At 40.4% G+C, this 27,142-nt stretch overlaps 1 protein-coding gene across 1 annotated transcript in view; it reads right to left on the bottom strand.

Moving 5' to 3' along the window:
- The window catches only part of LOC124721291 (arrestin homolog), a 157,232-nt gene that overhangs the window by 38,298 nt on the left and 91,792 nt on the right, over window positions 1-27,142 (bottom strand). The window contains exon 2 of the mRNA XM_047246200.1: window positions 14,743-14,878. Coding sequence (XP_047102156.1) covers window positions 14,743-14,878 — 136 coding nt within the window. The remainder of the gene's footprint in view (window positions 1-14,742; window positions 14,879-27,142) is intronic.

Genomic DNA, 27,142 nt, shown 5'->3' with positions numbered 1-27,142 from the left:
CGCTTGCCTCAGAAGAGGATTTAACGGCTTTATAGCACCATTCCACACTGAATCAATGCATGCATCAGAAGCGGGTCCACCAGAGAAGATTCCTTATTTTCGCATTTAGATACATCTTTTCGCACTTGTAATGCAGTTTTCTCGTTGTACATTGATCTATTCAGGAGATCAGTAACTTGTGGAGGAGGGATGGGTGGGCGTGTTCTTTTATTTAGTGATATACCTTTTTTCCTCTCCCCGTGTTTTCTTTAAGTGATAATGAGTGCGTTGAAATGTTCGTATTTTCAGTGTGGATGTTTACGCTGGCAAGCAGATGTCACGGATAGCGTAGATCCCTCGCCATCCTAACTTTGTAAGCACGTTTAGCAAAGGACGAAGTTTGAGAGATGAGACAAAGATATACTTTACAACAGAACTTCGTCATGCTGCAGTTGGTCAGGCCTAGCTGGATCTCTTTGGCCCTCCACCAGTTTGAAAATGGAGCCGATTTTCGGAGAGCGGCACGCTCCTCATTTCGGCTGCATCTTGTAGGTGGACCGGTACGCTCTGCTGCACTGTCTGGTTCGGTAGGGGAAGTAAGTATTTTAATGCATTAGTTTGGTTACAGAAAGGTTTAATACATTCTCTTCTAGGTTCTTTTTTGTTAGGGAAATGAATCGAGGAAATCATTTTATTTATTTTATTAGATTTTGTGCAAGAGACTAGTCGCATGGCCACTGCTCGGTTCGAAATTGAGCAATCGTTCCGTTACGACACGGTTCACTGACTTAACTCGATGATTGTGGTGTGGTCGCTGGCGGCCACAGCAGAACCGCACGCTGGACGCCGTGCGCCCGCCGGCGGCTGCTGCAGCGCTCCGTTCCTAGCGCCGTGTGGCCAGCCAGCGAAACACGCATCACTAGGCGTGTGGCAGTCAACGTCATCTTCCGTTAAAATCATGGACAGCATTAAATCGAACATCGAGTGGAAGATTTTATGTGAGGTTTAACAGTAAACTCTGGTATCTTCTACAGTGTAGTACTTAAAAACCTGTGCCGAATAAACACCGACATGTATTCCGAGTTATTGACCGGTAGGCATTTTCACATTTTTTTGTTTTAATTGTTGTCGAGCGTGTGTCTTTGATGTGGCGTTAGTACCGCTCACTGCGTTCAATCTCTGCTTGCCTCATTAACAGTAGAGGCTACGATAAACCGTTCCGCACTATTTTAATTGTATGAGTGTGTGCGTAAGTTGCATAGTTTTACTCTTCAATAGTGAACACGAAGATGCATCCACTACCAATGAATCGTCTATCCAAACAATTTCATTACCGTAATATGTTGCCCTGTTCGATCATTAACTGTGGTCAAGTGCTTCTGTTTGCATTATGCATATTCTGTACTGAATGCATTCCAAAAAACTGTTTATGGCAATCCTCTGCGTTAGTATAAATAAAATGTCACCATTCGTGAAGAATCTTAATCGTTACATAAATGATTGTACCATCATCCGTACCGTTACCCGTTCCACTCACTTTAATTAACCCCAGGATATCAATGTGCATACAGTGGCAAGATGTACTTGAAGGAAGAAAAGAATAAAATTAGAAATGGCCAGTACGATGAAATCCAGTGCGACTTATGATACGTTACTTTCCGTCATAGGCTCGTTTAAACTCGCATCATCCGTTGTGCCAAATCCTAGTTTGATTTATTCTTTGCGTTACATTCGTCGAGCCGTCAGTCAGTCTATGAAACGAGCATGCTAATCAACGAATATGACGTATCCGTGAGCACACCTTGTCAACAATATTTGCCAAAAATCAAACCTCTTTGGTCAGAGTCTGACCTCAGGTTATTATTAACACTTATAGCCTAAAGCAAAATATAAGGCGCAGTCAAATGAAAACGAGACAGATGGGAAAAAATAAATCATCTGTTAATTATTTCAAAAGTAATCGTCATAACTGTTAATACACTTATCCCACTGTGAGACAAAAAGGTCAATGTCTTCATGGAAAAATGTTTGTGGTTCTCTACAGAACCATGATTTTGGGTGCGTCCACAGACTGCCAAGGTTTTTTGAAGTACACTGCAGAAGTTTCGCTGTGAAACAATCACACATCCTTTATACAGTCGCGATCTCTCCCCATAGGATTTCCAAATTTTTGCATCCCAGAAGAAAGACGTTCGTTTCACACAAAGATACGCAGATCTGGGTACGATCGTGATTCCGTAGGCAACCGTAAACATTTTTGAATGAAGATACAGTCTTGACCATCTTCTTTCGCAGTGAGTTACGCGTTAACAGTTACGGCGATTACTTTTGAAATAATAAACAGTTCTCTAACTTGTTTCCTTCTGTCTCGTTTTCATTTGGCTGCCCCTTACATATACAACCATCTTCCATGTGACGACTACTGCCACGATATAATGCTTCACCCAAAGTAGAGGCTTTTCGCATACGGGTCAGAGGAGGTGCATTATACTGGTAAAATGGCTCATACTGGCAAGTTCTAAATGTGAGCCGATTTTGTAATCACTGCAATAACATCACATACCCTCTCAACCCATCAAATTTTATTTCGTCCCTCCGCCTTCTAGGTACTTCATTTTTTGTATCAAGGAGTGCATAAAGTTAAGGAAACGGTAATTCGCTCATTCCAATCAATGGCATCATTGTGTACGAATTGCGTCATAGCTGACCTCGTCACTGATTCCACAGCTGCCTAGCCTCGAAGTGATAAACTGCTGTGTTCACGCTGTTCCTTCACGAAACCTGACTCATCAGTATTGCACACATTAGTTTCGGGGATATCAGCAGTCTGTCAACTACGAATTACCCTACAGTACTGCCTATGAAAGCTATCTCCCCTACACGTATACTTGAAGTAAATTTCATAATTGTGCCACTTCCTATTTCGACAGTTTCTTGAATCTGACTAAGCAGGTCGAAAAAGACTGGAATCAGCATATTCATTAGAACTGCGTTTTAGAGGGTCCAGTCTTCTAGATCTCCATCGGTAATGTCGGATTGTCTCTCCCGAGAACTTCTAGGTCTCTCGAATAATTTTTCTTTCATAAGTCTCCGAGTATCAATATTTTGTACATGGCTGGAGCAGCAACCGTAGAATGAAATTTTCTTGTACAAATAGTGAACAGCCAAGCAGTTGCCAATTATAAGGTTTATTAAAACCCCTTTACCATGGCTACAAAGTTAATAAAAACGTCCTCTTCAGAAGGAAATATGGACAACTGCATTACATATTGTGGCACAGGTACGTTAAAATACAGCCGAAAGGCGTCAGTCAAATATAAAATTTCACGTCCATCTTAAATTAAAACAGGCACAACATGATCGTTGTCATATGGTATTTCCTCGCCAATATGCAATGTGAGGGCACTAGCTGTACATTGGTGGCGAAATACCGTATGTCAACAACCATGTTGTGAATGTTTTAATATGTTACGGAGTACGCGAGACAGAGCTCGGCTACGTCCCCGCCTAGCCACCGAAGGCCACATGAATGGTGAACTGGGGGATTTCTGTAATCCGTTTAGAGAGGCTCTGATTGTTGCCAGCAAGTAGGATGAAGCAAACAGCTAGGTGGAATGACACAGTCAAGGCAGCCAGTAAAAGGAAAAAGAAGGCGTATCAAAAATGGCTACATACTAGAACTCAGGTAGACAGAGAAAGTTATGTTGAAGAAAGAAACAAAGCCAAACAGATAATTGCAGCATCGAAGAAGAAATCTTGGGAAGACTTTGGAAACAGGTTGGAGACTATGGGTCAAGCTGCTGGAAAACCATTCTGGAGTGTAATTAGCAGTCTTCGAAAGGGAGGTAAGAAGGAAATGACAAGTATTTTGGACGGGTCAGGAAAACTGCTGGTGAATCCTGTGGATGCCTTGGGCAGATGGAGGGAATATTTTGAAGAGTTGCTCAATGTAGGTGAAAATACGATCAGCAATGTTTCAGATTTCGAGGTAGAATGGGATAGGAATTATGATGAAAATAGGATCACATTTGAGGAAGTTGAGAAAATGGTCAATAGATAGCAGTGCAATAAAGCAGCTGGGGTGGATGAAATTAAGTCGGAACTCACCAATACACTGGAATCCCAGGTCTTAAATGGCTACACAGGATAATTGAAATGGCCTGGGAGTCGGGACAGGTTCCATCAGACGACAAAAGCAGTAATCACACCAATCTTTAAACATGGAAACAGAAAAGGTTGTAACAACTACAAAGGTATCTCTTTAATCAGCGTTGTGGGTAAAACCTTCTCAGGTATTGTTGAAAGGAAAGTGCGAGTATTAGTTGAGGACCAATTGGATGAAAATCAGTGTGGGTTTAGGCCTCTTAGAGGTTGTCAGGACCAGATCTCTAGCTTACGGCAAATAATGGAGAAGTGTTCTGAGTGGAACAGGGAATTGTATCTATGCTTTATAGATCTAGAAAAGGCATATGACCCGGTTCCTAGGAGGAAGTTATTGTCTGTTCTACGAGATTATGGATTAGGAGGCAAACTTTTGCAAGCAATTAAGGGTCTTTACATGGAGAGTCAGGCAGCAGATAGAGTTGACGGTAAATTGAGTTCATGGTTCAGAGTAGTTTCAGGGGTAAGACATGGCTGCAACCTGTCTCCACTGTTGTTCATATTATTTATGGATCATATGTTGAAAACAATAGACTGGCTGCGTGAGATCAAGATATGTGAACACAAAATAAGCAGTCTTGCATATGCGGATGACTTAGTTGTGATGGCAGATTCGATTGAATGTTTGCAAAGTAGTATTTCAGAGGTAGATCAGAAATGTAAGGACTATGGTATGAAGATTAGCATCTCCAAAACGAAAGTAATGTCAGTGGGAAAGAAATATAAACGGATTGAGTGCCAAATAGGAGGAACAAAGTTAGAACAGGTGGACGGTTTCAAGTACTTAGGATGCATATTCTCACAGGATGGCAACATAGTGAAAGAACTGGAAGCGAGGTGTAGCAAAGCTAATGCAGTGAGCCTCAGCTACGATCTACTCTCTTCTGCAAGAAGGAAGTCAGTACCAAGACTAAGTTATCTGTGCACCGTTCAATCCTTCGACCAACTTTGTTGTATGGGAGCGGAAGCTGGGTGGATTCAGGTTACCTTATCAACAAGGTTGAGGTTACGGATATGAAGGTAGCTAAGATGATTGCAGGTACTAGTAGATGGGAACAATGGCAGGAGGGTGTCCACAATGAGGAAATCAAATAAAAACTGGGAATGAACTCTATAGATGTAGCAGTCAGGACGAACAGGCTTAGATGGTGGGCTCATGTTACACGCATGGGAGAAGCAAGGTTACCCAAGAGACTCATGGGTTCAGCAGTAGAGGGTAGGAGGAGTCGAGCCAGACCAAGGAGAAGGTACCTGGATTCGGTTAAGAATGATTTTGAAGTAATAGGTTTAACATCAGAAGAGGCACCAATGTTAGCACTGAATAGGGGATCATGGAGGAATTTTATAAAGGGGCTATGCTCCAGACTGAACGCTGAAAGGCATAATCAGTCTTAAGTGGTGATGATGATGATGATGGTGGTGGTTTAGAGAGGCCACAGCCGTCGCCAACCTCTGAAGGACGTGCGGCTGCAGGTGTTCAAGTGTTTACCAAAACAGAGCAGTGGATAGCTGGACGGGCTCGCCTGTGCGTGCGATCGCCTATGTCCCACTAATTTTATGGCTTCGAGTAACTCAAGTGGGGCAGGCCAGGAGTTCCGAATAACAGACTTTCAATGCAAGAATCTGTGTTCGCTACGACGGGGAATCTTGCCGGGAAAATCTCTAGTGGTCTCTTTGGAGAAAACTTTCAATAAACGTGTTATTGCCCACAGCTGTGGTTCTTCCCAGCGGGCAAGGGCGGAGTTTGCTTGTGAAAATTTGTAAAAATAAAAGAATTGTGGAAAAGAGCTCTATTCCCAGGCCATACATTGGTCGGCACTGGCAAACTGGGTATTTTGAGAGCTTCTAGTGATGTGATTCGCTCGGTAAACGTTGAGGTGAGAAAACAAAAGTGAAGAGCGATCTTGCTGGACTCTCGGTCGAGGTCTTCCGTTCTGGGCCCTCGTACTGAGAGAACGTTCGCCAAGTCGTCTCCCCTCTTGGTCGTTCGTTCTGAGAGGACGTTAGCCACGCCAGCTCATTGCTGACGGAAATATTGTCGCAATTAGAGAAGTTGATGGACGGCAGTCTGGTTTTCGAATACTGTAGGATTGTACTTTCCGAGACGCTACACGCCGATCGCACGGCCGCACCGTCGCCGTCGGAGACCGCCGCTTCAACGGGAATATTACAGTGAGATCACTCCCGCTTCGGCTTCTGTTAGGACTAACGTTAAATAGTTGGATCAATTGCAATTGCTGTTTCCACAGAGGTTTCACAGTACTTTGCAGTGTAGTGGCTCTTCGTATATATGTTATAAGAGATCGCGTTTTGGACCGATTTTAACACAGTTACTGCCAATGTCAGTTAGGAGGATAATTTGTAAATTGTTCATTGTGTTTTGTTCAGCATTGATCTGAAGATTATAATAAAATTATTGTGATTCAGTAGAGCCTCTACTTTCAGTAGTTGATCCTGAATTCACCCTTTTGCTTTATTCTATTTTTGTGTATGTGTTTGATCTCATTGAACACTCTAAGAGTTCGTGATCGTTCATGTTTGAAAGTAAAAATAGGTGTGATTTATCATCAAGAATACCACCACAGATTAATTAGGGGTGACAGGGCCACATTTAAATCTAGCGTTATCCATTTTTGCGAACAGTTCCACTCCCAATTTTCCTTTAAGTTGTTTGTCAGGGGCGAACACACGAAAAATCGGACAAGCAACGGGTGGGGTGTTACAGTTGCTCTACTACAACATGTAATCAAGTTGTCTGTATTTCCTTCATAGGAATACGTTTTTATAAACGTTGAAACCATGGCAATGGGGTTTTAATAAACCTTCCGTGGTAGTGTGGTAGGTAGAGCGTTAGTCTCCAGCCGTATTGCTCCCAGGTTCAATGTTGGCCAGAAGCGGGAGTTTCTCTGCGTTCCATTCTCTCTAGAGCGCTCCCAGGTTCACCAAGCCTGCTGTGAAATTGAGTGCTGAGGATCTTTTCTGCAAGTAAAAGGCCGCCGGGGCGATGGGCTCGCCCTCCCAGTGCCATGGCAAACGGAAACGCTGCAATCAGACCACAAGCCCATCCATTGGTTGAGTGTCACAGATTTTACCTTTGAGATTTTACGAAATGAAACCAGCTTAGCTCTCTTCCGAACCTTAAACGTTTACTCCCTCTTTCGTTTAAACAGAAATTCACATCCGCTTCCTTGTTACTGAAAGCTATTACAATACATGTTTTCTTTGAGACAGGAAGGTACTCTTGTGCAAGATTCTTATTTGCGCAACTACCGTCCTTTGAATCACAACTCACGCAATCTTCATTGTTACTTCCTATTTCTTCTAATATTTCCACAGCTCCTAACGACGTCAAATTAAATAGCACGTAGCACCTATGTAAGTGTTCAGAAGAAGTAAGTGATTTCAACTGCATACTATATTCTTTGCAAGACTGAGAACGTTAGCTGGATTCAACATTAATGTGAAACTCTGGAATCTGCATAAAGATAGATTATATAACCAGGCATAAACGAAAAAAGTACAATCAATTTTAATTCAGTTTTATCTATGTGGTTAAAACTTACTAATACCACAAAAGCAAATGGTAATGACTATGGATATTAAATGAATAGCAGATTCTAGCTTATAGTAACAATGTAAAAACTCAGTCAGATAAACTATCAACGGAAACTGATATTCATTTCATAAATTACGATCATCAAGATTGGTTTCTATATTTGTGCCATCAGTCAAGGATATATGCTCGTCGTGTTTCACATGTGCAGTATGTTACAGTTTGCGGCAGGGGTGCACATGTCTCCAGCAGGCTGGTGGCTATTTTCAGTATATATGGAGACATGTACACCCCTGCCGTAAAATATATATATATATACTTGCGACGTGTCTCAGCAGCTAAAATTTTGAGAGAGCGTTTTTTCAGTACACTCTTCCTGTATGGAAAAATTCTTGGCACGTTTCGACATGTTGGACTGTAGCATTCCTTTGTTAGACCATAGCTACTCGGATCTGAATGGTGGTAGGAAACGTTCAGCAGGCTGCATGGAAAATTTGGAGACAATAAATGAATAGCCTTAAGTGACGACGTTGTATGACAGGAAATGCAAGACATTCTACGCGAAAATTAATCAAATGTAACTCAGACAAATCCACAGGCAGCAGCGTGGAACAGGGAACGATTATGCAGAACCCTATTCTGAGTAAGGACAGGAAAAATCAACTATACAGAATAACATATCCAGGTTCTTACGTTGAAGGGAAACATGCAATGTTGGAAATGTCAGTCCTATGATCACTGGCAACTGTTTCACGAAACTATGCCGGAAGTAAAAGGGCGCATTTGTAATATTATACCATCGTCTAAGAACACATTAAATGTGAAAAAGAGAATGGCCAAAGCAGCAAACGGAACAGTGCAGTATCGCATATTGGTCAATCGCCAGAAAGGACTGTATATGCCAAACCATCTGCTCTGTAATCAGAAGTTATACATTACGTGGGCACAACTCTTGACACAAGCGAGATAACGCAAGAAAGAAAGACAGCGGTTATCAGTGGTAGAGGTCATCAGAATGATTACAACCATATTACAGACTAAGACTAAAACAGAAATGAAATATGAAACGGGTTGTAACCTTTGATTGTGAGACACTAATGCAATTTATGTACAATCTTTGAGATAAAACTCGACCGGCGGCGGTTCACTGCAGAGGATAAGTACGCGCCGATTGCGAAATGGGGCAAATAAACTGACGAACTCGCTAATTCTCTAAAGCCGCTCGCACGGCAGCTCAGCGTGTTCGGTCAGAGGCCAGCGTGTTCTCTGTAATAGAAAAACGGAGTCGAGAAATCACCGATCAACTTGAACGGATGTCTTGTGACGTCCGCCCAGAAGAAATGCAACGAAGTATACCGAACGAAAAAAGAAAAAAAAGCGGTAGCGTGCATTATTTCTGTCCACAATGTATGAGGATCGAGACAAGCTGGCGCAAAAATTTTTATAGCCTCTTCTGTCTGAATGCTGAAGACGTAAATGTAATGGTAGCGCAGATTCAATCTATATCACTTTCTGACACGCCGATAACAAAATTTTATCCAGTAACCATTTTGCGGCAGATTTCTTGGAGACTGTCGTCCTCTGGACGCCGTATGCGGCAAAGCTCCGTGATCCATTCGCTGGCCGTGGCGACAGCAGCGACGATGCACTCCCCCGTTCTGTATCGAAAGCACCTGCTACCGCTCATCGATTTTGATTATTATTAAATGTTGCGCCAGAGAAAATTTTTACGATTTCCATTCACATTAAAAAATAAAAATGTAGTGTGACGAGGGCCTCCCGTCGGGTAGACCGCTCGCCTGGTGCAAGTCTTTCGATTTGACGCCGCTTCGGCGACTTGCGTGTCGATGGGTATGAAATGATGATGATTAGGAGAACACAACACCCAATCCCTGAGTGGAGAAAATCTCCGACCCAGCCAGAACTCAAACCCGGGCCCTTAGGAAGGGCAGTCTGTCGCGCTGAACACTCAGCTACCGGGGGCGGACTCCATCCACCCTGGAAAGCAACGGAGACAGACGCCTTGATTTGTAGAATTACATTAATCGTCAAGAGTGGAAGGACACCAGGGATGTAGCAGTGTTGTCTTAAAAACATAGGGCAACAGTATCTGACGTAACTGTCAGGGCTAAAGGGGGCCATATAAAAAAATTCAAGCCTGATGCAGTCCTTGGTTATAATATAAACAAGACAGGTGTTGATCGAAGTGATCTACTTTTTGCTTACTATCCCTTCAAAAAGAAAAGTATGAAATGGTGGAAGAAGCTTTTCTTCCATCCTTTCATTCAGGGAATAGTAAATAGTTACATAATGTATAGAATGTCACACAGACAACCATGTTATCTGCATAGATTCATGTCTGTGATTGGAGAAAAGGTGGCCATGATGGCAGGGGGGGAACAAGTGGGAGTGAACCCTTCGACTGTAGGCGACAGACTAACTGGGCGTCATTTTGGAAGAAAAATTCCTCCAACTGACTACAAAGTGAGGCCATGCGGATCGTGCAAAGTGTGTGGTGACAGGGCTAAGAAAGAAACTGGAAAGTGGAAGAGGAAAGATACAACTTATTATTGTGCAATGTGTGATGTTGCGCTGTGGATGCCAGAATGCTTTGAACTATTTCATACGAAAGCCAATTACGTATAGAAATGATTCATACAAAATGTAATGTAATGTAGTTGTGCATTGTAATGTTTTAAAATAAATACCTTTCATTTTGTTTTTATAAAACATAATCCAGTGCCATATTCTTTCTACCAACAACAAATCCTACTACAAAAATTTTGTATTTTCCTTGTTTCAGCTATCAGCTTGTGATAACAGTGTAAATTTAAGTGAAGTTGGTAACTATAATGTGTTACTTCATTGTAAAGATTAGGTTACAGTGGTAAAAATGAAAAAAAACTGTAATGATTTACCACTAACCGTTCCTGAATTACGATTTTTTGAAAAACGACAAAAAAACAAAGTCTCGTGTGCTAGAATGTCGTACTAAGTCCCAGACCTTAAAGTGTTAAGATAAATACATTGTTTGTTCTCTATCAAAATCTTTCATTTGCTGACTATGCCTATCAGTAGTCAGTGCCGTCAGTAGTTTGAATCTTTTATTTAGCTGGCAGTATTGGCCCTCGCTGTATTGCAGTAGATCGAGTAGCGAAGATTTTTGTGAGGTAAGTAATTCATGAAAGGTATAGGTTATTGTTAGTCATGGCCATTCTTTTGTAGGGATTTTTGAAAGTCAGATTGCGTTGCAAAAAAAATGTTGTGTGTCAGTTTAGTGTTGATCAGAATAGGTAAAGAGCGAAACGTCTGAGTACGCTCAGTTCTTCTCAGCTGTTTGAAAATCAAATAACGCAAGGGGTTCATCAGCACAGTAAAATATAAATTTTTCTAAGGGACGTTTCATATGGCACACACTGGAATCTTCTGATTTTTTTCTTGTCATGTGTGTAATTAGTGTAGCTATTGTTTATTGCTAGTGTGTAATTGTAGAGAGGATTTCCTTTGTAGTTGTAGTTTTACATTGTTGCATAGTAAAACAGATGTGGCATGCATGTAGATTTGGACCAAGTATTTCACAGCTGCGCTCGCAATTAACTAGGTATTATTTTCAGTGCTACGTTAATGTGTATTCTTATTTTTGCTCTTCAAATTGTGCTTTTCTTGTTATCATGTGATAACACTATGCTCCAAAGTAAACTGAGGGATGATAGTGACGACGAGCGTAGCTTATCAGCGCCACTGTGTAATGAATTAACAGACATACAAAGTAGTAATTTGGTAACTGTGCGTAGGGAAATGGAGCGGACGGCAAATCATGGTGTAAAAAGTGAAACAACAAGAGAACAGGGAAGGATTATCGATCGATGGGACAAAGGCTACAAATGTTTGACACAACACTTGAACAAAATCAGAAACAAATGGGACAAAAGCTTCAAAAGTTAGACACAAGGGAACAACACCAGAGAAAAACACAGCAACAGTTAGACGCAATGGAAGAAAATCAGAAACAGTCACAGCAACAAATGGAACAAAATCAGAAACAAATTAAAGAAACACTTCAACATACACGTGAAGATTTAACTACTGAGTTACATAACATCGAATCGAAATGTCAAAAAGTCTGTAATGACGTAAAAACAAAAATTTGTGAGCATTTTCAACCTATTTTTTCGCGGCATGAAAATGCATTACAGAATCACGAAGCAGCCATAAAAGAACTGCAAACTATTGTTCATGAAAATCACGAGACCTTGCAGGCTAAAACTGACTCAGTAGCATCTACCGATTCGGTTAAGCAACTTGCAAAAACTCAGGAAATCTTAAAGGGCACAGTAGATACTCTGAAAATTGGTTCAGAAAGACACACGGAGGAAATTAGTTCATTATCAGAGAAAGTAGTCGAACTTTCGGATCAGCTAAATAATTTATCTACGAAGGTAGATGATAATCTGAATGACACAAGACCGGTAGTCTTTAATGACACAGAAGAGTACGAACAAATTAGGAAATTCAAACAAAATCAGAATAAAATTAATACGCAACACAAAAGAGAAATCCGGGAAGTACAAGATCAGTTGGCACAAGTAATACAAGAATTACATATTTCAGAGGACACTCGCGCTCCAACAAGGAAAGAGGGACTTAGAAATACGGAAAAGCCACAAAATAATAGCACAGGGCATTTCGGAAATTATGAAAGAAATTGGCAAGGTGCACCGAAGTTTGAGATGGAACCCGACACGACGTAACAATGACCGATATGCGACTCGCCAACACCATGACTTTGACTATAAGCTGTTTATTACTACACGTAAATTCAAAACATTTGAGAATTCTGGCAACGGCATTCATCCACAAGTATGGCTTCATTAATTCTCTCATTGTTTTCCTCCCAACTGGTCATTAGAGCACAGATTAGAATTTGTGTGTGGCTATTTAGAGAATGAACCAGCTGTAAGAATGCGATCAGTCATTCACGATTATCACAGTTAAGGAGAATTATATCATGCCTTCCTCTCAGCATATTGGTCTCAAGCTACATAAGACCGAGTAAAACATAGCATCATAATGATGAAACATTTCGAACAGTCTGAATTTTCCAGTCTTGTGAAATATTTTGAAGACATGTTGCACAAGAATCAGTACCTGTCAAACCCATACAGCCCCTCAGAACTCATCCGCATTTGCTTAATCAAATTGCCTGAACATTTACGACATATTATTTTGGCAGGACGATGCAAAGACGACATTGAAGCTTTTCAGGGACTGTTACAAGAATTGGGAATTGACACTGACAATCGCGGGACGCGAAAACAGGAACACAATAATTACAGGTCACATCCGTTACAATTCCGCAATGAAAGAAATAATAACTGGACACGACAAGGCTATTCTTACAACGTGACCAAAACAGACACCACCCATATGACAACCGTTGGCAGAGTAGCAATAGCTACAGAGAAAGATCGCATTTCCATAGTAATGAATATGACAGAGACAATCAGAGAAACAGACAATATGGGAACCAAAATAATTATTATCAAGGGAGACAGAATAACTTAAGACGCAACAGTCCACTGCGCAGTTATGACTCATGGAGAAATTCTCCACCACGTGATCCACAAGAAAAAAATTACAGAAACTACCGACATGACGACAGACGATATAATCTTAACAACAGACCACAATTTAACCAAAATTGGTGTGGTTGAAACAGGGCAGGGGCCTCTCGACAAGGTGAATTTGTAGAAGTTAGATCTCCAAGTCCCAGCAACAACAAAGAGATCGACAATAACTCGCACCGTAGGCAGCCACGTGCGCCGGCTGCCTCAGAGAAAAATAACATAGACGCTGACCTTGAGAAAAATTTTAGCATTCCTTACCGACGTATACCACATGATAATTGCGTTGAAGTTGAAATTCTGCGTACTTGGAAGAGTAAAGGATTGCATCACATTTCACATGTAAAACCGTTTATTGAGAGATAATCTGCTTTTTAACTTAATCTTTGCTATAAAATTTTTCACTTCACGTTACTAGTACGCTTTGTCACATTTAGAAACTGTTAACATGCAACAATGTTTTGAAGTTACCTATCCAGTCTAGAACCTAGGGAACACATTTAGACAGTAATTACGAATGCTTTGTTATAGTGAACAGAGGACACAGTGTTATTGTGTGTCTACATTCTTGCTTGTTAGTTGCACGATTACATAACGACTATAAGGCTTACATACTTAGAACATATACCGGTACTGCTAATGAGATTTTAATGCAACATTTTGCTTTACTTGAAAATACCTTCTCGATTTAAAGTACATCCTGAGAGATACCATATGACACAGTGGTTAGTTTATTTGACAGCTACACTATTATATCCCAGTGCTACTAATGACTGAGAAAATTTATATTATTGCTTTTGCGCTCTATCTGTTTCATATCTACACAGTTTTTGTGAATTCTTCTGGAAACTAAAACATGTTTTAGTAGTAACTTTTGTGGTATAGCTACAATGAGACAGCCTCTTCCGTAGCACAACAATACGTTACAGTATAGTACTTTCTTCATCACGGCAATAAGTGTAGTAACTACGATATCTGTACGCAAAGCATTTCACTTCTGTTTATGATGAGGTAAGTACATTGATTTTTGCAGTTTTGGAGTGACAGCAAGTTTATTTCTATGCAAGAAAAAGAAAGAAAAGAATCATTATGACTTTGATATGGAAAATAATACTGAATTTCCAGAGTTTCATTCTTTGCTCCTCAGACCGGCGAGCAACTTGCAAAATGGTTCAAATGGCTCTGAGCACTATGGGACTTAACATCTGTGGTCATCAGTCCCCTAGAACGTAGAACTACTTAAACCTAACTAACCTAAGGACATCACACACATCCATGCCCGAGGCAAGATTCGAACCTGAGACTGTAGCGGTCACGCGGTTCCAGACTGGAGCGGCTAGAACCGCACGGCCACACCGGCCGGCTGAGCAACATGCATTATGAGTGTAATAAATCTGTATAGGGTGTATATGAATGACCACATACCTTCCGCTGCTGGACGTAGTCGGGATCGACGACGAGTACTCCATAAAGCTTTTCTATGGTACTGTCGGTGATGATCAGATCGCGACTGCTCAAGTAGAGCGTTAGCTTGTTGTTGGGAGCCGATTTCTTGAACACCCTGCAAAGGAGACCGTGCATAATGAAACAAATCATCTGACTGGAATGTTGACAGGGAAAGGTATCAAGAGGATTATTTATTTTCTGGGAATTATTATTTGCCTTTTTTTAATATAGTCAATAAGACATCTACGTCATATGGTACGTTAAATCGTTTTTACTCATCATCACAAAATGAGTTCAGAATAACTGTCAGAAAACCCACACATACGTAATATCAAGATAAAACTCTGTAACAATGCGTACAAAAACAGAATAAAAATCTGTAAATGCTAACTAAGAATGTGCATATCCACAATAATGCTAAAACTACGTATCGTCATGCTCTTGTTTTCACCAAGCTTGAAAGGAGACAAGTAATACGTTCACAGCAGCCCGTGGACCACATAAAAGTGTTGCACTCTTTGCTGTAAGGAATTTATAAATTGACCGTAAATTAATGTATACATAAACAAATTGATTCAAATGAATAAACGAAAATTTACTAGGCATAAATGTAAATATTATTTTTCACGTTCCTATTCGTCTGCCTTAATCAGTTTTACTGTTTGCCTTCTACATGAATGATGTCTCCGTTCCAAATAAGTGTAGACATCAGCACATATTGTTATGTGCAAAAAATTGGATGAAAGTATTTTATTTACGTTTGTATTTTAAGAGTAGGTAAAGAGATAACTCATAAAGAAGAAAATAAAAGTTGTCCATGTCGGCGTATTTGCCGCTATTTTTGTTTTTGTACAGTGTTTGGATAACCTTTCCAGCGTAGAGGAAAGTGTTCATTGTAATTCCTGACACCAAAGACCCAGGCATATCTTTGCTCTGTGACAAGGAAGGTCTTTGGGCAGAACAGGATTCCAGATACGCATCTGGTTGTTCAGTGTCCCTTTAGCGGGTCAGTCGGATTGAAACCAGCTAAATGTGAGTAAAGCACAATTTAATATTATTTTAATCACCCAAGTTCATTTTTGAGAATAATATTGGAGATGGACTACGTCTATCGAAATGTGGTGCAATAATTCCTTTATTTTAACGTAGGCGTTATATGAATAATGTTGGATGTCACGTGGCTGTTCATACCGCGTAGTGCGCAGTGCTTGAAGAAATTTATCCTGCACATAAATGGGGTACCTTCTGTATGTTCTCTCCGTCCCCCCATTCCCTCCTCTCCACGCTCCTATACTTTCGGGTGGTCGTTTAATTTATTTTCTCGTGTCTCCGTTATTAAAGCGGCACTATAGCAATTAATATTCTCTGTGAGTATTTTTCGGCATAACGGTCAGATTACGTTGCGCACACGAAAAGAGCTCGTATTATAGTCATTTCCAGGACATATCCAATAGGTAAAGTCCAGAAGTTTCAGTCTTCTTCTTGTTTCATCTCTCAGCATACTGAGAGATAGGGATAGTGCCCACCCCGATTATGGGCATATTACCCTGGAAGATTTATTCACAGTAACAGCTATTCCATAAAGGGTTCCGTCAGTGGGACTAAGGGATCTTTAATGCAGTGCTTTCCCCTTACCTTCCGCATCCTATGCCATTGACGTCATGTAGGTTCTTCCCCCCTTAGAAGGGATTTATGCGCATTACGTATTGGAATTAGAAAGATTCCGTAGTATCATTCGTATGACAAAGTAAAACTCATTTCAACAGCTATATTAGTCGTAAAGTTAAGATTCAAGCTCGATTTTAATGACTGCACGTTATGTGGTACGTTTGAGCAATGTACCCCAATAACTATAGCTGTAAGCCATTTTACATTAAAATTTAGTTATTCACAGGCAGTGTCCTGCAACACAGGAGCGGGTCCTACCTACATAAAACCACGCAGGTGAGCATGTAAAACAATAAAAATGTGTATGCTAACCAGCGCGGAACACGTAATGGTTTAGAAGAGTGTATCTGACTGATTGTTTTCAGACTTAGTATTCAGGGCAGCACAAAGGCCGTGGGACTTGTAAAATAGCGGGCTCATAACTGTTTTCATTTTACAGTAGTGCAGGTACTTATAAGAATTCCGCAGGTGCGAGAAAGCCTGTTCATTTCAGCCTGTGAAACCGTTATGAGGTTTGAATTTTAGCATTACCAACAACGGAATATTATAATTTTCTTATTTATCATGGGGGATAGAATTATTTAAAACAATTCGCGGGTGTGGAATTCAAAGAGAACTCGAACGGATTTTCACTGAAGTTTATTGAACTAGATCTGTTTGGGGAGGAGAGACTTTAGTGATTTTGCTTATTTTGTAATGCAGGTGTTTGGTATCGATTTAGCGCATTTTCCTTCGCTCACCCCTACCGCGTATGTAGTCATGGTCTCACTTCCTCTCACAGGGCCAATAGTTAACGAATATAAGCTGTGTGAGTCAGTACATAAAAACAATTATTTAAAGTCTTCATGTATCGCCAACCATCATTTACGTATGTGGATTGCTTTGACAGTGTTAACTGTATCTACATTGCCTATAATACCATTTCAAAGTGCTTATGCTGACGGGGAATCCCTGACGTTGTGGCTCCACTGAACAGTATCCCGTAATGGAGTGCATTCATGAGTTCTGGCAGCTGAGGGGACGTGACCTTCCGGCGCTCTGAGCAGGACCTACGTATCAGAAGGGAAGAGAAACCTCACTTCATGGGCCACTGAGCCGGCCAGTGTGGCCGAGCGGTTCTAGGCGCTTCAGTCTGGAACCGCGCGACCGCTAAGGTCGCAGGTTCGAATCCTGCCTCGGGCATGGAAGTGTGTGATGTCCTTAGGTTAGTTAGGTTTAAGTAGTTCTAAATTCTAGGGGACTGATGACCTCAGAAGTTAAGTCCCATAGTGCTCAGAGCCATTTGAACCATTTGATGGGCCACTGACGACAGTGCTCGCCACCTGCCTGTTCAAGTCGTTTTACTGACAGGCGTGTTTGTCGAGATTTAAGGGGAGCAGCTGGCCGAGTTGGACCGGAAACACGTGGTGCAGTGCAGAGACCCTTGTGTCTGCTGTGAGAGCATAAAGTTGCCAAGTGAACATTTCGAAACTACAGTCAAAATACGAAATGCATAAGCACAATAAGAAGAAGCTAAGTACACCAAATTGAAGTAAGATATACCTATGTTAGCCCTTGTAGCACTATTAGTTTAGAAGTTACAGAACCAAAAAGATAATACGTATTATTGTAATTTAAGAAAATTAAAGACTTTTGTTATCTAGTACTTATGGACTTAGAGCTCAAAAGCAGCCTAATACAACTTGGAATCATGACTTCATACTAAATATTACAAATTAATATTTATTTTTAAGTTATTAAAGTTTTCCCATTCACTGAATATAATTTTAGCAAAAATATTGTTGACATTAATTAGATATTATAAAACCAATGCAGCAACTTACGGTGTATTCCGTTCTATTTGACAAAACTGGTATTAAATCGCATCAGAAAACAGTACTCATTTCCAATAACACCGGCCACGTACATGCAGGTGATTTTCCCTTCCACAGTACGTGATAATATTCTTCCTACTTGTTACATTTAATTTACAAGCCCTTGTGTATACTTTTACACAACAGAACATGATTTCAAAACTGTACCTGTTACACTAAAAATATTGATTACAGAAGTTTTATGAACATGTAGGGAAGCAGCCTACTCACGCCATATAGAATTAATTTGCTTTCGATTGTGTGGCAGCCTAGTCTGCTGTAACTAGCAATGACGTCATGAATGTTGTGCAATACCTTAAAAGTAAAGTAAATAATCCGAAAAGTTAATAGCATGTTAGGAGTGATGCTAAAATGATGTGTTAAGTTTCAGTTTAGTAACTTTAACAGTTTTCGAAATTTGGACATTTTATGTAAAAAACATCGGCACAGTAGGAAGAAGCTAGAAACTTCAAAATTTATATTCGGATTCCCTTTTCATTGTAATTTAATGTAAACAGCATGCTGGATCTCACAAAGTAGTATTTTGGTTGAAATTCATGATTTTCTGTTTTTGTGTCCTAAGAGTATGGAAGCAAGATAGATTAAGTAAGTGATTAGATAAAACTAGGACGTTTAGATTTAGGTAGAATGGAGATACGCTATAATAACAAAGATGTGAGAAGTTTCCAAAAAGTAGCTGTAAAACTATACCTGTAGCATCTCTCCAAAAGGCAAGTTCAAAGCTCATCTATTGCGTGCAGTACAACTAAAAAAATTCTCTCGGCAAAAGTATTTAGTTTGGCCACATCAGAATTTTATTACAGCTACTTATCTGTGTGCTGATAGCACAATTAAATTGAGAGCTTCATTGGCCTTCAGTGAATGAAGCAAGTAATTGTTTAGTAGCTTTAAGTGGTGCTCTACTAGCCCCAGTGTCTAGTCAGGAAGGCCAAGTTTGTCGGCTGCGCCTTCGGTGGTCCTCACCGCGGCAAGAGCGCTGCGAGCTGGAGTCAGGTCCCAGTTCTCTTCTAGGTTCGTATCAGCGCGCACTCCGTGTCGGAAGCCGCGTCGCGTCTGTGCAGTTGCAAGGAATAGCCTCGGATGCCGTATTATGTAACTCGGTATGCACGTAACAATGAGTTCGCATTTAGGTAAAGTGTAAATTGCGGAATGACTTCAGTGATTTATTCTGAGTGTCCGTATGTCGTATTTTCACATGTCGCTGCAGGACAGACCTTCTATCATTACTAGCGTGGCGTTTGATGAGTATTAACATCACATTTTGACGAGCATTCACTTTGAACATTTATATTGATAACGATTATTGAACAGTTTCGTTATCTAGGGATATTAGGATACGCGCAGTAGACTCTGAACAGCTCTGATAGTACTATAGCTGATAGTAGCATGGGTTGGTTAAACATTTATTTGAAATTTTACGTTTTATTGTTTTCAGATTATAGTGTAAATGGTTATAGTAAACGGCATTTTCTATGAATCTCAGACATCATCCTGTATCCTCAGCGTAATGAACTTCAATGATCAATAACTTTATTTCTCCATTAGAGTGGGCACAGTGAACTTTAATTACAGGCATCACGTTTTTGCTAATCACTTTCTGAATGCCTACATTGTAGTTAGGGAGCCTGTGTAGAAAACGGCAACTGTACTAGAGAAATTAAAATTTTCCACCAGCCGCCCCACAAACACATCACGAGAGGGACAATGGAAAAGTGCGTAAGTTTATATGTATAACCCAAATGCAAACTGAAAGAATTTTAAAAGCCGAAGCAACATGTAAACTGAAAGGCACTGAGAAACAGTCACTTCAGCTGTAAATAGGGGAAAGAACCACATATATGGGCAGTGTGTGGCTGGGTACAGTTGCGCACTGTCATGCTAACGAGTTTCTTGAAACTATATCTGGTGGGACTTAGAAGTACGAGGGTTGCCCAGAAAGTAATGCACCGCAGTTTTTTCTCAACTGAAAAGAATGCTACGAATGCAGAACATTACGTGTGTATTATCTGAAGTCTTCTGAGCGAGCGAGCCAAGTTTCCGTCACTTCCAACAGATTGCGCAGCTGCAGGACAGTTTCAAAGTGGCACCTGTACGTGATGTACGTTAGAAGCAATGTGCTGTCATTCAGTTTCTCACTGCAGAGAAAGAAACAGGGTAGAATATTCACAAAAGCTTTCTTAAAGTCTATGCAGCATCTGCTGTCGACAGAAGTACAGTTCGTCGCTGGCACGGAGGGTGAGGTCATCAGAAGGCGGTTCGGTGAGCCCACGATTTGCAGCAGTCGGGGAGACCATCCACGGCTGTCACACCTGACAGCCCTTACCTAGCCCCCTCAGACTTCCACTTGTTTGGGCCATTAAAGGACGCCATTAGTGGAAGACATTTTGATGACGATGAGGAGATAATTCACAAAGTGAAGCACGGGCTCCGCCACCATGACGAGGATTGGTACCGATAGGCCATAATCGTCCCTGTTTAGCTTTGGAGGAAGGTCATAGAACAGAATGGAGATTACGTGGAAAATAGTGTGTAAATAAAACACCGTTCTTTCGTGTATGTTATTCTCATTATGTTCAGTGATGAATTGTCGGAAAAAAAATGCGTTACATTACTTTCTGGGCAACCATCGTATTCCAGCCAAATAGTGTAGACTTCGTTTTTTTTCAGGCGTATGTGAACCTTAAAATATTTCGGACAAAGTTTTGATGGTTGAATATTTCATTAGCCTTGTGTTACTACGTTGAGGAACCTATAATGCAGTGGTTTTAATTAGCTATATCATTTAAAGATCCCTGTCACTACAGTTTAGTTCAGAAAAGCATCGGTGTTCCACCAACTGATGGTTTTGTTAGATTTCGGTGGGCAAGTGAGTGCAGCCCTCCTCTCCGAGCCCCGTAGACATCCATGACTGTTAGTGCCATATATTTATTTATAAAGTCATAATGAGGTGGAATAGTAAGGACGCATTGTCCACAGTGGTATGTGGCCTCATTAATTAGAAATGGTGTAAACTTTTGCGCATCAGTTAAAGAAGCGCAATCTGTCATCAAAACTTCCGTATCTGATATCTCACCAGGTATTAAAAACTGCACCAAATTTCGAAGTCACACGGGCAACACAATACCACAGGCAAGCACATCCCGTATATTCAACGTGGCAGGCACAGTAAAACACGGAGAAGAAGGCACGGCCAGCACGATCAGTTTTCAATGTTAGAGGCGCACCCTGCCGCCTGAGATCAGCACGCGGGGCAAACCAAAAACGTTCATTTCCTTTTAACTTCTACCAGGATGTTCCGGCTGTTTTACTAGACATCTCGGGCTCAAAAGACAGTAAAGCCAATTCTTTTCACTTTGTAAAATAGGATCGTTTTAGTTGTGTGCGTAATTCTAGGAATCAAGGCTCAGTGGAACATGGAACCCGACAGCTCATTAAAGTGATGCATGGTGCGACAGCTGGCAGCTTTCCCTAAACGTAGATAAATGTAATATAATGCGCATACATAGGGGCAGAAATCCATTCCAGTACGATTATGCCATAGGTGGTAAATCATTGGAAGCGGTAACGACTGTAAAATACTTAGGAGTTACTATCCGGAGCGATCTGAAGTGGAATGATCACATAAAACAAATAGTGGGAAAAGCAGGCGCCAGGTTGAGATTCATAGGAAGAATTCTAAGAAAATGTGACTCATCGACGAAAGAAGTAGCTTACAAAACGCTTGTTCGTCCGATTCTTGAGTATTGCTCATCAGTATGGGACCCTTACCAGGTTGGATTAATAGAAGAGATAGACATGATCCAGCGAAAAGCAGCGCGATTCGTCATGGGGACATTTAGTCAGCGCGAGAGCGTTACGGAGATGCTGAACAAGCTCCAGTGGCGGACACTTCAAGAAAGGCGTTACGCAATACGGAGAGGTTTATTATCGAAATTACGAGAGAGCACATTCCGGGAAGAGATGGGCAACATATTACTACCGCCCACATATATCTCGCGTAATGATCACAACGAAAAGATCCGAGAAATTAGAGCAAATACGGAGACTTACAAGCAGTCGTTCTTTCCACGCACAATTCGTGAATGGAACAGGGAAGGGGGGATCAGATAGTGGTACAATAAGTACCCTCCGCCACACACCGTAAGGTGGCTCGCGGAGTATAGATGTAGATGTAGATGTAGATTAACCTAAAAGTTTAAATGAGAATAGTTCAGCTCCAAGTACATAACCGTACATCAGCGTCATCAATTACTGGGAATAGCATATTTGTTGATTATATCACCAATTCTGCCACACATTCCACATCTCAAAAAAAAACTTAATTCTTATGGCGACTGTCAATTGCTTCATTACTAATTTCATTACTTTGTTACGTAAAATTATTTATGTGGAACACAATACGGTACCCTTACATCCTAAAAGTTGTTTCATTAATTCGAGCAATGTACAGCTGTTACTGTAGTGTTTAGTCTGAAGACTGGTGTGATACAGCTCTCCAGTCATTCTGTTCTGTGTAGGTCTCTTTATCTCTGCATAGCTGCTGCAACCTACATTCATTCGAATCTGCTTGCTATATTCAAACCTCGGTTTCTGTTTACAATTGTTACTCCCAGTTCCACACTTCCATTTCAAAATTAGCTATACCTAAGTGCCTCAGGCTGTGCCATGTTCTCTTGTTCATCCTTTTAGTCGATTTTTGCCATAAGCATACCTTCTTACAGTTCGCTTCAGTTTCTCTTGTTTGATTATCCTATCTACACATATATTCTTCCGTTACTTTCCACTAGACAATTTTTTAAAAGCTTTTATTACCTTCTTGCCACTAATTCCACTTTTAAAATGGCATCCAAGGTCACACTCGCGACAAATACGCATAAAGAAGACTTTCTAACGTTTAAATTTACATTCAGTGGTAACATAGTTCTTGTTTGCTTCTCTTGTTACTGCCAGTCTGCATTTAATATCCTATTCATCAAGTTCATTGTCAATTAGCTTTTAACTTAAATACTTCACTGCTAATTTTAGTGTCCCATCTTTTAATCCGATTGCCTCAGAATTTTCTGACTCATTGTGACAGCACTCCGTCCACCTCTGCTTCACTTTTATTAATGTCGTTCTTATAACATCTTTCCAAGACTATCCATTCCGTTCAACTAATCTTCTGTCATTTCTAATACAATTACAGTGTTATCAGCGAACCCTTCCTGGATGTTACTTCCTTTCTCAAATTTCTCCACAGTCTGGTTAAGCGCTTGGTCGATGTACAGACTGAATAACATGGGGGACAGGTTAAAACTCTGCATCACTCATTCCTCAGTATTACCTGAAATACGTATATTTCGACTCTTATAACGGCATTGTGGTTGTTATGCGAGTTTTAGATGACTGAAGTATTCCACACGGAATTTCACTGTGTGAGTAAATAAGAGTATTTATCAAGTTCCGTGCGAACACCTCTACTGCCACCTGTGCATCCCACTAAATCAGTAGAGTTATCATGTAGTTCGTACTGAAAAATATGACTTCTAATATCATAAAATCTACACTACTCATATTTTTTAAGTAAAAATGCCGCGGAAACACGTAAAAACATACTGTTTAGCTTACTATATTGTGAAACAGTGCATTTGTGTCACAAATCAGTACCAGCATTATTATGTACCAGCTGTCCAAAGTACGATTAATTTGAAACACATTTTTCGCGAAGAAATGATTCCGTTATCAAATTCTTAAATTCTGTGCCATTAGGCAGAATCAAAAATACAATTTTTCGTTGCTTACACATTTCTGATTGTCTAATGGCATAAGGTTTAAAGATTTTGATTATAGAATCACGTCCTCACGGAACATGTTGTATTTTTAAATTGCATAAATCAGACATTCGAAGAACTGGTGCGCTGATATCTCCACTGCTTAGTACTGAAGTGAACATTTCATTCCATAAAATGCTACATTCGGCCTGTACAGCATCATTATTCGAAACAGTAGACGAGTTGTTCGCAGTTTTTTTTTTCTTTTTGGATTTCTTCCCTAAGGAATTAGGGTGTGGAAAGGTCATTTTGTTCGCACTAACACTGCCCCTCTAACCTAAATCCCTATGAAGGAATACGAGTGTTTACTAGAGCAGAACCTCGAGGAAAGGCTGCGAGATGTGAGGAGCCATGTCACGGATTGCGCGGTCCCTCCCGCCGGAGGTTTAAGTACTCCGTCTGGCATGTGTGTGTGTGTCTGTGTGTGTGTGTGTGTGTGTGTGTGGTTCTTTGCATAAGTTAGTTTAAGTTAGTTCAAATAGTGTGTAAGTCTAGGGACCGATGACCTCAGCAGTTTGGTCCCTTCGAAATTCATACACATTTGAACCAGAACAGAGCTTCACTGCACCAAGCTCTTCAAACTCGTGAGCATGTCAATTAATCGTAACTGGAATGTCTAATGATATGCGAAAAGTTGCTGTGACAAATCTGATTATGTGTACAGACGCTTTGATCTCTAACTAAACAGAGGTGAAACTTACACTGAAACTGATTCTTCAGGTGCCTGTCTTCAGCTTATTTTGGATTCTACATCATACTGTTTTTCTACTGCTTATCACTCGGATTGTACCACTATCGGATGTTGGCTTTCAGCATCTCAAGTGGACAACCAATATCCCACTGGTACCTGAAATACCAAATCTGTAATATTCCATTATGCTGTAGTTATATGTAGGCTATCCATGTTGTTGTTGTTGATGTGATCTTCAGCCCAGAGACTGGGTTGATGCAGCTCTCCGTGCTACTCTATCCTGTGCAAGCCTATTCATCTCTGAATAACTACTCCATCCTACTTACTTATGAATCTGATTAGCGTATTCATCTCCTGGCCTCCCTCTACGATATTTAATTTCCACGCTTCCCTGCAGTACTAAATTGGTTGATCCCTTGATGCCTCAGAACGTGTCCTACCACCGATCCCTTCTTCAAGTCAACTTGTGCCACAATTTACTCTTCTCCCTAATTGTATTCAGTACCTCCTCACTAGTTACGCGATCTACCCATGTAATAATCAGCATTCTTCTGTAGCACCACATTTCGAAGGCTTCTATTCTCTTCTTGTCTAAACTATTTATCATCCATGTTTCTCTTCCATGCAGGGCCACACTCCATAAAATGCTTTCAGAAAAGACTTTCTGACACTTAAATCTATACTTGAAGTTTACAGAGTTCTCTTCTTCAGGAACACTTTCCTTGCCATAGCCAGTCTACATTTTATATCCTCTCTACTTCGACCATCATCAGTTATTTGGCTCCCCAAATAGCGAAACTCATCTACTACTTCATGTGTCTCATTTCCTAATGTAATACCCTCAGCATCATCTGATTTAATTCGACTATATTCCATTGTCCTAGATGTTGATGTTCATCTTATATCCTCCTTTCAAGACACTGTCCATTCCGTTCAACTGCTCTTACCGGTTCTTTGCTGTCTCTGACAGAATTACAATGTCATCGGCAAGTTTTTATTCCTTTTCCATACTATCCTTGTTATGGGAACTAATAAAAAGGAATTAACAAATATGGAGTTCCACTATTTGACCTTCAGGACATAAATATAATAAGCACAGTTCAGTTCATTCAATGGTCAGTGGAATACTTATTAGCAGATTAGATTAGATTAGTACCTGTTTCATAGATCATGAATACGACACTTCATAATGATGTGGAACGTGTCAGGTTAATGAAAGGTGTCTATACAAGATATTACATTACACAAAATATTACGTGACACTTCATATTTTTAATTTTTAATTTTTTATTTTTTTGTGGGGGTTGGGTAAATTACCCACTTACTATTTCCAAAAATTCATGTAATGAATAGAAGGAGTTGCCATTAAGAACTTCCTTTAATTTCCTTTTAAATGCTACATGGCTATCTGTCAGACTTTTGATGCTATTAGGTAAGCGACCAAAGACTTTTGTGGCAGCATAATTAACCCCTTCTGAGCCAAAGTTAGATTTAATATTGAGTAGTGAAGAGCATCCTTTTTCCTAGTGTTGTTGCCATGTACACTGCTATTACTTTTGAATTCGTTCGGATTGTTAATAACAGAATTCATAAGTGAATATATGTATTGTGAGGCTACAGTGAAGATCCCTAGCTCTTCAAATAAGTGTCTGCAGGACGATATTGGATGAGCTCCAGCAATTATTCTGATTACACGCTTTTGTGCAATGAACACTCTTTTACTCAATGATGAGTTACCCCAGAATATGATGCCATACGAAAGCGGAGAATGAAAATAGGCGTGGTAAGCTAATTTACTGAGATGTAAATCGCCAAAATTTGCAATGACCCTAATGGCGTAAGTAGCTGAACTCAAACGTTTCAGCAGATCCTCAGTGTGTTTTTTTCCAGTTCAATCCTTCATCAATGCATACACCTAGAAATTTTGAATATTCTACCTTAGCTACCGATTTCTGATAAAGTCTATATTTATTAATGGTGCCATTCCATTTACTGTGTGGAACTGTATATACTGTGTTTTGTCAATGTTTAATGAGAGCCCATTTGCAGAGAACCACTTAATGATTTTCTGAATAACATCGTTTACAATTTCACCAGTTAATTCTTGTCTGTTGGGTGTGATAGCTATACTTGTATAATCGGCAAAAAGTACCAGCTTTGCATCTTCGTGAATATAGAATGGCAAGTCATTAGTATATATTAAGAACAGCAGCGGACCCAAGACCGAACCTTGCAACACCCCATTCTTGATTGTTCCCCAGTTTGAGAAATGACCAGTTTTTTGCATATTATGTGGCAAAAACTGCATATGGTGTGTGACCTTCTAACTGTTGCTA

The sequence above is a fragment of the Schistocerca piceifrons genome, chromosome X, assembly GCF_021461385.2.
Source record: "Schistocerca piceifrons isolate TAMUIC-IGC-003096 chromosome X, iqSchPice1.1, whole genome shotgun sequence".
In the NCBI taxonomy this organism is placed as follows: Eukaryota; Metazoa; Arthropoda; class Insecta; order Orthoptera; family Acrididae; genus Schistocerca; species Schistocerca piceifrons.
Note: the sequence above shows the minus strand (reverse complement) of the source record. Positions and strands in the feature narration are given on the sequence as shown.